Source organism: Ursus maritimus, unplaced genomic scaffold (assembly GCF_017311325.1).
Source record: "Ursus maritimus isolate PB19 unplaced genomic scaffold, ASM1731132v1 scaffold_32, whole genome shotgun sequence".
NCBI lineage: Eukaryota > Metazoa > Chordata > Mammalia > Carnivora > Ursidae > Ursus > Ursus maritimus.
In genome coordinates this window covers 8,762,863-8,776,393 of record NW_024425786.1, presented here as the reverse complement: position 1 = coordinate 8,776,393, position 13,531 = coordinate 8,762,863, and the positions used below count along the sequence as shown (strand labels likewise).

Below are 13,531 nucleotides of genomic sequence, written 5' to 3'. Positions count from 1 at the left end.
CTGCCACGCACGGGGCCCGCCCCGGGGGCGGTGTCGCACCGCCCTCTGCTCCCTCCCCGCCGTCGCCGCCGCAGCTGCCGCCTCGGCCCGCCCGGGGGAAGGGTTTTCCTGCAGGCTCGCCCGAACCCGGGCCTCTCCGAGCCGCGGCGGCTCCCGGGTCCTTCTGCCGGCCAGCCCTCCTCCCGCCCTGCTCCCGGGGCTTCTCCACCGCAGGAAGTGGTGGGTGGCAGCGGGGTGTGTTCAAGGGAGTTCAGAGGCACGTCGGCATCCCTGGCGAGATCCTCCTGGGTGCTGGAAATGCAGAAAGTGCATCACCTTCTACCAAAAAAGGAAATCGTTTAATCCGCCTGTATGTCCCTGGGTGGCAAACAGAACCTCTGAGCCAAGGAAGGTCTTGCTTGCTCTTGAGGTCCCCGTGTTAAGTGAATGAATGAATGAATGAATGGAAAGAAGGAAGGAAGGGAGGGAGGGAGGGAGGGAGGGAGGAAGGGAGGGAGGGAGGGAGGGAGGGAGGGAGGGAGGGAGGAAGGAAGGAAAGAAGGAAGGAAGGTTAGTGGCTTTTCACCGACATGGGTCTTTAAAGCCCAACAAACAAGGGTTTCTTAGAACAAGGGCTCCCGGAGCAGATGTCAGCTAGGGGCATCCAACTCTGGGAAAAGAAAAGCATCCTCCCTTCCTTGGAAGAGGCCCTCAGACGGATCTGAGAGCCTCTTTCCAGCAGATTAGGCTCCAGAGGAGTGGGTGGTGGGTGCAACTCTGGATGGGCAGGGGCTCCCTTCCCCCAACCCCTGAGGGGCAAAGGGTGAAGGGAGGGGGCGTGTCATGGGTGTTAATGAACAATACAGAGTAGGCCATGCCTAGGTGCTGGGGGAAAAGAGAAATCAGACTGTTTCGGCAAGGGAAATCCTCTACCAATTTGCTAAGTGGAAAAAAAGGACATAGACTATGACCCTACTCAGTAAAAATATCCTCTCATGGATACGATAGAGACAGTGCTAAAAGCAAATGACAGGCAAATGTTTGCAGTGATTACTTCCAGGTCGTGGGGTTGTGTGTATCTATAATTACATATTATATATTACACGTATTACTTCCTGGTAGTTTTATTTTCTTATTTATATTTTTCACTGTTTTTACAAATTTTTGCAATTAATATATCCTATTTGTACAGTCCAAACAAAAGCAACATATGTTATTTTTTGAAGATAGGTAGAATCCCTGGGAACGTGGGAGATCATCTCATCATACAGAGATTTACTCTGTACAGATGGTAGAAGTAAGCGCAGAGGGACCCGGCAGTAACCTCAAGATCACAAGACAAGCAAAGCGAAGAGGCATGAGTGCAGTCCAGGTCTTCTGTCTCCCAACTGGGACCCAGGGTGGGGAGTTTCTGCAGCTGGGGACAGGATTTGGTGCCAGAATCCACCGGATGTTTTTGAGTTCAGGAGGATGCAGACTGAAATTCCAGATCCTTTGAGAAGGAAATGGAAGGATGAGCAGAGGGGTGGAGAATGAGCGTATGTTGGCTGGCTCAGTTTTCAAAGCTCTTTCTCGTTCTGTGTTCACAACAGCCCTGTGAGTTGGGCAGTATTGCCCCGATTTGTGAAATAAGGAAACTGAGGACCAGAGAAACGAAGCAACTGGCTCAATATCACACAGCTGATGCAGGAGCACGGTAAAGGAGGCAACTTTAGAACCCACTCGAACTTTCCATTTGCTGGAATCCAAGAACCTCCATGGTCAGGTATTGTGGACAGAAAAATTCCTTGGGCCGGCGGGGGGGGGGGGGGGGTTCCCGTGGTCCACATGCCCAGAGGCGGTGTGACTCAGGAGAGGCAATCCATCCGGGAGGCTGCTGGCCTTCCCTGGAGAAAGGATTCACCCGGCCGAAGCCTGCCCTCCATTCCTTCCGTATCTCTTTCCTGCTCCCTTTGCCAAATTGCTGGAACTTGAACCTGGTCCAAACTTCATCCAAAAGGAGAGCCTGTCTCCTTAACCAGCCGTGGCTGCTGCCCAGATGTTACTGCTGGTACGTGCTGCACGTGTTGTGAACGGTTAAAGGCTCAGGACTCTGGTTTCCTGGGAAGTTGCAGGAAGGATGGCTGGCCCAGATGGCAGTTGTCTGGTGCCAAGGGGTGGGGGTGCTTTTCTCACTTTCCTTGTCTTCTTTTATCCGTTTTCTTGGCGGAGCCAAGGAATGGTGCTGGCCTCTGCCACACCCTGCCGCCAGCCGGCCCGCAGCCTCCTCCCCCTTCACACCCATCAGCTAGTCCGACTGGCACTTAACCTCTTTAATAACAATAATGATAGGATTTCCAAGCTGTTCCGTTAAGTGAAAATAGAGAGATACATGTGTATATTATATGCTACAATTTCTGTGAATGAAAAATCACAGTGGTTGCATCTAGGGAGAGGGACAGACGGGAGAGGGGTCGGGAGAGGGGAGGACGTCCTTAGCACATTTAGAATGTGCACATTTAGAATAGGTAAAAATGGTGGTTATTTTCAGCCAGGCAGTATGCTAAATGTATCACATGCCCATGTCACTGAAGTCTGAGAGCGATCCTCCTCGGTTTTATAATCCCCACGTTATGGATGGAAACACTGAGGCCCAGGGAAGTCAGCGGACTTGCTAGCAAGGGGTGAGGCCAAGATTCAAAGCCCAGAGAGCTGGTGCCAGGGTCCTCTGTACTCTTGACCCCTGGTTTTGTTGTGGCTCTGTTGCTGACCCTGGGCTGTGATTCCCCTGCTGGGGTGGGAGGGAGGGTGGCAGGGAGTTAAGAGCACAAATAATGAGGCTTCCCTTTGACCCAGGAACCTGCTTCTAGGAATTGCTCCCCCTGAAACATTCACGTAAGTGGGCCGAGGTATATCTCTATTACACAGTTGATTGTAATAGCAAATGTAATTATGTGCATTTACATTTACTGAACATTCACTATGTGTCATGCACCTTGCATTCCTTGCCTGCATTAGCTTATTTATTCCTCAAAAACACGACTGGCGGATTCTCTCCTCATCCCCATTTCACAGTTAGAATCAAGCCTGGTCCTTTGTTCTCACCACACTGTGCTACCCAAGGACTTCTGCCTTCCCAATGGGGTTGGATGGAGCCTGTCTTCCTAACAGTAGGTCATGGATTCCTGCACCCCCATGAACATATCCTGTGGGGTTTGTGAACCAGGAGGGAATTAAGAAGTGCGTTTATGGGGGTGGCTGGCTGGCTCTGTCGTAAGAGCCTGTAACTCTTGATCTTGGGGTAGTGAGTTTATGCCCCACCTTGGGTATAGAGATTACTAAGAAAATAAATAAATTATTTTAAAAATTGTGTTTATGCTTTGATAATAACCTTGAAGAAAAAAAAAAAGGTCACCATACTGTAGGATCACCTGGACAGGTACCTTCTCACAGGACGCTGGCACTCCGACTCAGCAAACACATCACTGTCTGCTCACAGCCCACAGGGAGCCACCTCAAATGACCGTTTAATTTTCAACAACTGGGAAGCACTGTCTGGTTTTGGAATGTCCTGAAACCACAGCGGAAACAATCGACCCATTGTCCACCCCTGTGCTCATATTGAATTTTTTCCCCAGAAACAAAGCAAAATTTCCCTTTTGCATTGATGATTCACAATTTAAAGTCATTTTCAAATAATGAGACTTTAGTGTCTCATGTCATTTAATAAATTAAAACTCAGGGTGACATCAAAAGGACAGCTTGGTGTGGTAGAGAAATGGACACTCTTGGGTGGGATTCGTGTCTCTATATGCTGTACATGCAGCCAGACAGGTCTGGAAGAGTTGTCAATAAAATATTTCCTAAAAAGTCTAGTTACAGTGGTTACTTTACTCTTCTTTCTTTCCTTCTTTCCTTCTTTTCGTCTCTCCTTCCTTCCTTCCTTCTTCCTTCCTTCCTTCCTTCCTTCTTCCTTCCTTCCTTCCTTCTTCCTTTCTTCTCTACTAAGTTTTTTTGCAGGGAGGATCGTCATTTTTACAGAAAAGTTTCCTTCTTATTTTTTTTCACTCTTAGGGCTGTTGAATCCATCAGTAGCAAACGGGGCCCAACACGTGTTCGGTTTGGCAGGCTCAGTAATTTTTTTTTACAAGCGAGTTGGATGCTTCCACTCTTCCACCCCTCCCCCAAACCCCAGCCCTCCCTGGGCCTTCGCTCTATCAGCCCGGGATCCGAAGGTCCAGCCCCCACGGCTGCAGCCGTGTCCTCGCTGTGGCTCCGCCCCCTTTTCTCTGGCCCGCCCCTGTCTCTTCCCTCCGCCCCTGTCTCTTCCCTCCGCCCCCTCCTTTCCCGTGCGTCGCAAAAGACCCGGTGGCGCTTGACGGCCGGTGTTGTTTGACGGCCGGGGGCAACCGAGAAGGAGGAGGAAGCAGCGTTGGCTGCTGCTGCGGCGGCTGGGGCGGGGGCCGGGGTGGGTGCCGCGATCCGGGCCGGGGAGTGAGGCGCGGGCGGCCGGGCCGGTGGGCTGGGCGGCGGGCCCGGCGGCCGCCCCCGCGCCGCTCCTGGCGGCCCGATGTGGCTGCAGCAGCGGCTTAAGGGGCTGCCGGGACTCCTGTCGAGCAGCTGGGCCCGCCGCCTACTCTGCCTGCTCGGCCTCCTGCTGCTGCTTCTGTGGTTCGCCGGCTCCGGGGCGCGGCGGGCCGCGGGCGGCCTGCACCTGCTGCCCTGGGCCCGCGGCGACCCGGGCGCCGCCGAGCCCTCTGCCTGCCTGGAGGCGGCCACCCGCGCCTGGCGCGGCCTGCGGGAGCGCGGCGAGGCTGTCCCGCTAGGCCCTGGAGTGCCGGCCCTGGTGGCCAACGGCTTCCTGGCACTGGACGTGGCCGCCAACAGGCTGTGGGTGACTCCTGGAGAACGAGAGCCCGCGGTGGCGCCGGACTTCGTGCCCTTCGTGCAGCTGCGTCCGCTCAGTGCGCTCTCCGAAGCGGGAGAGTCGGTGCTGCTTCTCCGTGAAGGGCTGCTGCGCCGAGTGCGTTGCCTGCAGCTTGGGACCTCGGGTCCCGGTCCTGCGGGCGCGGTCCCCGGGCCCGCCTCGGCCTCCGGCCTGGTCACAGGATCCGGCCGCGACTGCGTGCTGCTGCAAGAGGACTTTCTGGCGCACCGGGGCCGACCCCACGTCTATCTGCAGCGTATTCAGCTCAACAATCCCACGGAGCGGGTGGCCGCGCTGCAGACTGTGGGGCCCACTGCCGGCCCGGTCCCCAGAGCCTTCACCAGTACCCTGGAGAAGGTGGGAGATCATCAGTTCCTCCTCTACTCAGGCCGGTCCCCGCCTTTTCCCACGGGGCTGGTGCACCTGGTGGTGGTGGCCGCCAAGAAGCTAGTGAACCGGCTCCAAGTGGCTCCCAAGACACAGCTGGACGAGACAGTGTTGTGGGTGGTGCATGTTTCAGGCCCCATTAGCCCCCAGGTGCTCAAAAGCAAAGCAGCCAAGGAGCTCAAGGTGCTCCAGGATTTGGCCCGAAAGGAAATGCTGGAGCTCTTGGAGATGCCAGCGGCTGAGCTACTTCAGGACCACCAGCGCCTCTGGGCTCAGCTCTTCAGCCCAGGTGAGGCCTGGCCAGTTCTTGGTCCACAGTCCACACCTTACACCAGGGTGCACACGGTCCACCCTGGAGATACCCCGCTAAAGTATGCAGAGGTGACACTGAAAGGGAGTAGTGGGGTGGTTAAAGGGGGCTTGGCCATTGACATGGGGCTGACTCTCTGCTCTACCACTTAGTATCTGTGTGACCTTGGACCAGTTAACTGATCTCCCCAGGCTTGTATTCAATAATAACAGAAGCACTGACCTCAGAGGGCTTTTGTGAGATTCTAGTGAAAGAATGAGCGTGAAAGACAGGTCTGTTATTTGTTCTTGTAGATGAGGACTGATTTGGAGAATGGATGTCGGGGTCGGTTTTTAAAGGATAAATCAACAGAGAGGCCTGGCTGTCCCCAGATTCTTTCCTCAGTCCCCCACAGTCTGGCTGGTGACAGGCATGGGCTTTTTTCTTATTTTTTAAAAGTGAATTCTGTGCCCATCGTGGGGCTTGGACACATGGCCCCGAGATCAAGAGTCACATGCCCCAGGCGCCCCCAAGGCAGGACTCCCACGAGGCTGAAGTGTGCCTTGGCCAGAGTGGCTGCACCTTTTCACTGGGAGGGAATGGAACCTCTTCCTCGGCAGGTTGGAATGGGCAGGTCAAATGAAAACTGCTTTCCCCCGTTGACAGTTGAAATAAAGGAAATCCTATTCTAGAGGAGAGAGAGAGTCTGGTTTCCAGGGTGCTTGTTGTCTAAATCCTTATACTTAGTTGCTCAACGTGTGTTTAATTCACTCAGCAAGTATTGATTGAATCTTGTCAGGGACTGTTCTCTCCATACGAGGGATACAGAAGTGAATAGAACGAAGTTTCTGTTCTCAGGGTGCTTGCTTAAATTCTGGATGGGAGGAAGGCGCTACTAGAAAAGTGAAAATCTGAATAAGCAAGATAACTTTTTAGAATAAAAAGTTCTGTCAAGTTGAAAGTATGTGTTGGAGGGTGACAGGGTGAGGGGAAGAGTGGGGTGGGGCCTCTGTTTAGCTCCAGTTGTCAGGGAGGCCTCTCTGAGGAGGAAGCACCTAGCTAAGACCTGAATAGCAAGAAACCAGCTGAGTGGTCATGTGGAGGGAGCCAGCAGGTCAGAGGCCCGAAGGCAGGAGCGGGTGTGGTTGAGGCCCGTGTGGCTGGCAGCTTGCATGCAAGGGAAGGGTGGTGATGGCTAGATCCGGAAGCGCCTGGTAGACCTTGGTGGGAATGGTGAATTTGCTTCTATTTGGGATGGAAAACCGAGCAGAGACAACCAGGAGCTGTACATTTTTAAAGCCCCCTCTGGCTGCTCTGTGCAGAGTGTAGACTGTAAGGGGACAAAAGTGGGACACAGAGACCCGATACGAGGATTTTGCAGGAGCCCAGGTGAAAGAGGAGGGTGGCTGGGACCAGAGTTGTGGCCGCTCTGTGGAGGCAGAAGTGAACGGCTTCTGCTACTTTTGGAGCTGGTGCCACCAGGACTTGGCATGGACTGGACGTGGGGCGTGAGAATTTGAGAGGGACTGCTAAATTTGTGGGGAAGGCTTGAGCAAGTGTCCAGAGATAATCTGGGGAAGGATTGGTTTGGGGTTGGAAGAGTTCAAACCATGTCAGGTTCAAAACGCCTGTCAGGCATCCAGGTGGAGACACCCAACGGGCAGTTAGCTGTTGGAGTCTAGAATTCATACAGATTTGGGAGATGGGGTGTTCAGATGTCATTTAAAGCTCCAGGACTGGAGAATGGGTGTTAGCGAGGAGCAGGCTGAGACGGGCCAGGGCGCTGATGACAGGCTTCTGGAGGCAGAGGGCTGGACTTTTCACCTGCCACCATGTTCTGGCCCCGTCTGTGTTCTGGGCGCTGGCAGGAGGCTCCACTTCAAACAGGATTTTCGGTTTTGGGCCCACAGGGTCAACCCGGTCGTATGTGGGAGCCAGGCAGGATGACTTTCTCCCCTCTTCAGGGGAGACTGGAGCTGCCATGGACCTCCCTAGGGGCCAGAGCTTCCTTCTCTGCTGTTCCTCATGTCATGACCTCAGTCTCCCGGCCCCACCGTTCCTCCTTAACGTGCCCGGTTTGTGGTGTTACAGGTGTGGAAATGAAGAAGATCACGGACGCTCACACCCCGTCGGGCCTGACCGTGAACCTGACGCTGTACTACATGCTCTCCTGCTCACCAGCCCCCCTGCTCAGCCCCGGCCTGAGCCACCGGGAGCGCGACCAGATGGAGTCGACGCTCAACTACGAAGACCACTGCTTCAGCGGCCACGCCACCATGCACGCCGAGAACCTGTGGCCGGGCCGCCTGTCCTCGGTCCAGCAGATCCTGCAGCTCTCCGACCTGTGGAGGCTGACCCTGCAGAAGCGGGGCTGTAAGGGGCTGGTGAGGGTCGGCGCCCCGGGCATCCTACAGGGCATGGTGCTCAGCTTCGGGGGGCTGCAGTTCACGGAGAACCACCTCCAGTTCCAGGCCGACCCCGACGTGCTGCACAACAGCTACGCCCTGCACGGCATCCGCTACAAGAACGACCACATCAACCTGGCCGTGCTCGCGGACCCCGAGGGCAAGCCGTACCTGCACGTGTCCGTGGAGTCGCGCGGCCAGCCCGTCAAGATCTACGCATGCGAGGCAGGCTGCCTGGAGGAGCCCGTGGAGCTGACCTCGGCGCCCCAGGGCCACACGTTCCCGGTCATGGTGACGCAGCCCATCACGCCGCTGCTCTACATTTCCACCGACCTCACGCACCTGCAGGACCTGCGCCACACGCTGCACCTCAAGGCCATCTTGGCCCACGACGAGCACATGGCCCAGCAGGACCCTGGGCTGCCCTTCCTCTTCTGGTTCAGCGTGGCCTCCCTCATCACCCTCTTCCACCTCTTCCTCTTCAAGCTCATCTACAATGAGTACTGTGGGCCTGGGGCCAAGCCCCTCTTCAGGAGTAAGGTATAAAGTCCCCTGTCTTCAGAGCCCGAGGCCCCGGCCTGGTGTTCTGTCCTGAGGCCGGCACAGGGGAGGGCCTGGGTGGTACTGGGGTCCCCTTCTAAGCCAGTACCCTCCACCTGCAACACAGAGAGCAGTGAGTGTGTTTAGAGAGGCTATCAAAAAGTGACTTCTAAGAGGAGATCATAGGAAGGGACAGTGGTGGGTAGCTGAGTCTGCCGGCCTCCCATCGACAGTCCGTTCCCTGCCCTGGTAAGTCACAGCATTTACAAATAATTGCAGCAAACCCCCAGGCTGACCCCAGCCTCGTCTAAGCTGCAGAGGGGACCCCTGTCATCACCCCTGAGGGCCTGTTCACTGCCTCTCGCCGTGGGCCAGCTACGGGGGTCATCTTGTCAGTGCCGAGCGTGATCCTTCCCCTCCTTTCCTAAAACATCTTTGCCCCCAGGAAGCCGTGACTTTGAGCGTGGCCCTTGTGGGACTCTCGGCCGGAATGTGTCTTGGGGATCAGGCTCAGTCTCGGGGAGGCCACCTCATCTGCCTTGCCAGCCAGCCCTCTGCTTTCTCGCTGCCAGGATTTCCCGGGAGAGGGAACAGAACGGAGTCCATTATTGGCAGTCACAGGAGAAAGTTCCTCAGAGGGGAGCTGGGCTTGCTTCTCTTTCTCTCCTCTCTTCTTGTCAGGCCAGTGAGTGGACAGACAACATTAGCTCCCGACCTGTGCTCCCAGCAGTTAAGGAGCCTGAGCCAACTCAGGAGAAATGCCTCATTACCTCCACAGAGGGCTTTGTGCCTTCTGGTTTCTGGTTCCTGGCCCAAGGCCAGGTGGAGAAGTAGCACTCAGCCTGAAGGAGTGGGAGAGAAGGGTGGGCAGCAGGTCTGAGCTCCAAGCTTGAAGAACAAGGGGAAAGTCAGATGAAAAAGAAATCTTTCCGAGCTGTAATAGAACAGCTGCTAAATTTGCACGGCGTGGGTCTGACAGCCTCTGTGAGGTAGGCAGGCTGCTTTTCCCTGCTGCTTCTGGCGTAGACCCATCTGCCCGTATTTTCCCACCTGATCCGGGAGGGGCAAGCCAAACCCCTAATCTGGGGTTGCTACCTCCTGTGCCTCCGTTTCCTCGGGCTCGAGCCGGGCCACGGTGGAGGAGAGCCTGGTGAACGCCACACTGGCCTGCAAAGCTGTCCGGGCCATGGGCTCCACGGTGGCTGTGGCACATCCCTGGGCCAGGAGCATCTGCAGAGCCTGGGGGGTGGGGGCACCAGGGTCCTCTCGGTCACCTGCTTTCCCTGGTAGTTGTGTCGCTTCCACGGGGTTGGCGGTGAAGAATAACAGCCTGTTTTGTTCATTGCACAGGAGGATCCCAGCGTGTGAGCGCACTGACAGCCCTGCTTTCAGCCCCGTCTGCACGAGACGCCCAGCGCTGACAGCCCTGCTGCACGAACAAGGGAGCCTTTGAAAGCACCCACCCTTTTGTGCCTTGTTGGGGACACCAGTGACGCAGAGCGCGTGTGGAGGTTCAGGAGTTGGCATCGGGGAGCGGGAGGGGAGGGCCAGTGGACTTTTTGTAAGCTTTCGACTCAATAAAATGAACCTAGATGGAAAATACTTGAAATTGAACTCACTCCTTCCACTCCCCCCGCTTCTGTCCCAGGACATAGACCCTCTTTTGAAAAGACTTGTCTAGGAGAAATTGTGTTCTATTCCTAATTTAATGTGTTCTTTCTCGACTGAATTTTTAATTTATTGTTGTTGAGATTTGGGGGGACAGCTTTCGCATCTGTTCGAGACAGTGAGTCACAGAAGTGATCTCCGACCGACACCGCCCCGCCTGTGCTGGGGGCGTGGGTCTTGGCTCGTCCCCGGGTTTGCACACTGTCTCTTTCTTATCAGGAGCCTGTGGAGGTCTGTGCTTTTGTACTGCTGGGCTTTAGGGGAGGTATTTAACTTTCTAGTGATTGATGATTGTTGGGTTTTGAAATACCAAAGCTTCTTTTTTGTTCTGTTTTTAAATAAATCTCTTTCAAACTTCCATGACCGGTTTGTGTGTGGTTGAAACCCGGAGACTTGGGGTCTTCCTCTGTCACCAGGCTTTTGGGTGGCGACTGAAGCAGAAGGGCCAGCCGCCTGCTGTAATTGTTTTCCCGCATCTAATTCTTTTCAGAAGATGTGGAGGCCGCCCCCTCACCGCTCCCCTGGGGGACTCACTGGGTCGCTGAGGCCACCGTTGCAGTGTCGGTCTCAGTGTCTCGGGTGCCGCAGCCCCGCTCACCAGGGAAGCCTGGTCACCTCGCCACCAGCTAAATGTTGCCCAAAACCGTGGGCCGGGAGAGAGCGCAAACAGACATGTCCAGCTTGACCCTGAGTCGCCCTGGCTCCACACCCCTCCTGCTTCCGCTCTGGGCAGCCAAGAGCTGAGAGGTGCCCTCCTCGCCCACCCAAGAGTCATTGGCAGGCCTACCCATATAGGGGAGCAGGAACCTTGGGGGTGCCGTTGGGTGTGTGGTTTAGGGTGTGGCGTGCCCTGCAGTCGTACGTGAAACGAAGCTGCTGGACAAGGGCCGCACTTCACAGTCCCACCCCCCTGCTTAGCTTGGGACCCCGCCTGCTGGAGGCTCCAGAAACGGGAAAAATAAACCCAAGGCCCCCCTGCCGAGAAATACTGCCTGACAGCCTAGAATCGCAGTAAAGGACTTGTGAGCAAGGGCATCGGGTGCTCACTGCGTGCTGGGGTCTGTCCACGGGAGAAGATCAGGTTAGAGAGTAGAGGAAGCCACCTGGGGCGGGGAGGCCACCAGGCTGTGGAGGCCGTGGAGGCCTCGGTGCCAGGCTGCGGTGCAGCTCCATCCACCTCCCCCACCCCGGCAGCTTCCTCCCGTGAGCAACCTTTGCTCCCCCTTAGCGAAGGCATCAGCAGCCCGCCCCAAGAATGACAGCTGTCTGCCGGGAACATGGGCCACCCTCACAGGGAGGGAATGCAGGCGGCCTCAGCTCAGGGCAGGCGGGGCACTCAGCCCAGTGGGGCGCCCACGCCGTCCAGTAACGCCTCTCAGGAGGGATGCACGGAGGCTTTACCGAGGAACCCTAACCTGCACCGTGGGCCCCGCGGGTGTGCAAGCCCCTCGGAAGCTTCCCAGGTGTCACCTGAACCTGGTCCCCGTTCCCAGAGAGCGGGGAGGGACCGACGAGGCAGGCCACTGCAGGTGGGTAGATGGCAGGAGCAATAAGAAGGACAGTGGGGGCACCTGGGTGGTTCCGTCGGTGAAGTGGCTGCCTTCAGCTCAGGTCATGATCTCCAGGTCCTGGGATCGAGCCCCGCATCGGGCTCCCTGCTCAGGCGGGAGCCTGCTTCTCCCTCTGCCTGCCCCTCTGCCTGCCGCTCCCCCTGCTTGTGCGCGTGCTCTCTCTCTCCCTGACAAAGAAATAAAAATTTAAAATCTTAAAAAGAAAAAAAGAAGGAAACTTACCTGTGAGGCTTTTCTGGGCGTGGCCAGCCAAGGGTATCCCTGCACCCGCCCACCTGCACCTTAAAACTTCTTGAGGACTTCCCCCGCCGCAGACTCGAGCTCCGTCACCAATGCAGGGTGGGGTCCTTGGAGCAGCCTGGGGAGCAGGAAAGGCTCTTAGACCCCACATCCAGGGAGGTGGTGAGGAGCCTCTGAGGTCACGGGCGGTCCCATCCTCTCCACAACCGTTCCCCGCCCCCTCTCCCCTCCTCTCAGCCCACTTCTCACTGGCAGCGGCAGCCAGCAGCTCTGCACGGATGCAGAGTACCTTGTGTAGCTTCTGTCTTCCCTTCTGGAAGCCGCCCCCACTGGTGTGTGCGGGGCCTCCAAGCAGGCGAAGGCTAACACTTCTCGGGGAGCCCTTCACCTGCGGGAGACGGAGCCAGTGGACAAATGCGTCTGTCCCTGGATGGACAGCTCTGGGACGCACGCTGTGCAGCCCAGAAGGCTGGCAGGCGGTTGGCCTCACGGCTCCCAGTGGGGGGGAAGGCCATAAGCTCCCTTGATTGGGTTTCCCTCCGCTCGTTTGACCCTACCGCAGTCTCCCGCTCCTGGCCCCTGGGACCTCGCCCCAAATCAGCTACCCGAGCACGAGCTCCTTCCCCAGACTAGGACTCCGACCACGAGGCCCGCAGCTCCTCTGGGGGAGGGTTTTTCCAAAAGGGAATTGGACTCTCCCAAGGGCATTGTTTTGGGCTGAATGTGTCCCCCCCAAACTTGACATGTTGAAATGCTACCCCCCAGTGTGGTGGTGTTTGGAGGGGGCCCTGTGGGAGGTGACTAGGTCATGCAGGTGGAGGCCCCTCCCGAATAGGATTAGTGTCCTAATAAGAGGGACCCCAGCGAGCACCCTCGTCCTCTCCCGTGTGCGAGGTGAGGCACAATGCGTGACAAGGTTAGAGAGTTGGGGTTTATGGATCTTACTTTTTATCGATATTTATTGGGGTAATTGATCTTTAACTTCTTTTCTCCCCCCTCCCCCATGATCCATATCTTTGACTTCTAAAGGCAAGGGGAGGGTAGGCTCAGTCCTAACTCATGGCAATGACAACATCACAGGTGACAATTCCTCCCATGGACATAGCACGTCCTCCCCCCTCCTTATTGTTATGATTTTAGCCAATCTTTACAACTTCCCCCAAAACCAAGGGAGGACAGTTTATCACCCTGTTTCAGAAAAGTAGAAACTGAGACTGGGTGAAAGAGAGTGACTTGTCAAAGCTCAAAGGGAGGTCACCTTGCAGGATTGAAGCTCTCCCATTGACAGGGTAATAATCACCTCTGCTCACAGGTAAATCATAGCTCCTGGATGCCCAACCACCTTAGAGATCAATGTGACCGTTCTGTGGGTGTCCTGAGAGGTGACAAAACAGGATGGTGAGCTCAGGAGAAAGGCTGTGGATTCTCTCAAAATAAAACTTTGTGATGGGGCGCCTGGGTGGCTCAGTCGATTAAGCGTCTGCCTTCAGCTCAGGTCATGATCCAGGGTCCTGAGATCTAGCCCCACATCGGGGCTCCCTGCTCA

The 13,531-nt window shown here is 56.0% G+C and overlaps 1 protein-coding gene and 1 long non-coding RNA gene across 2 annotated transcripts; one reads left to right on the top strand and one right to left on the bottom strand.

The window, feature by feature from the left end:
* Positions 1 to 4,504: 4,504 nt before the first annotated feature.
* Positions 4,505 to 10,532, top strand: KIAA2013 (KIAA2013 ortholog). The gene is made up of 3 exons (XM_008694936.2): positions 4,505 to 5,561; positions 7,653 to 8,506; positions 9,857 to 10,532. Exons 1-3 carry the CDS (start codon positions 4,529 to 4,531, stop codon positions 9,872 to 9,874), a joined length of 1,905 nt encoding a protein of 634 aa, XP_008693158.2. The 5' UTR covers positions 4,505 to 4,528; the 3' UTR covers positions 9,875 to 10,532.
* On the bottom strand, positions 10,258 to 11,802 carry LOC121106411. The gene is made up of 2 exons (XR_005839035.1): positions 11,746 to 11,802; positions 10,258 to 10,800 (listed from the first exon to the last, which is right to left on the bottom strand). It is a non-coding gene; the product is annotated as an uncharacterized LOC121106411 (long non-coding RNA).
* Between the last annotated feature and the right edge of the window lie 1,729 nt (positions 11,803 to 13,531).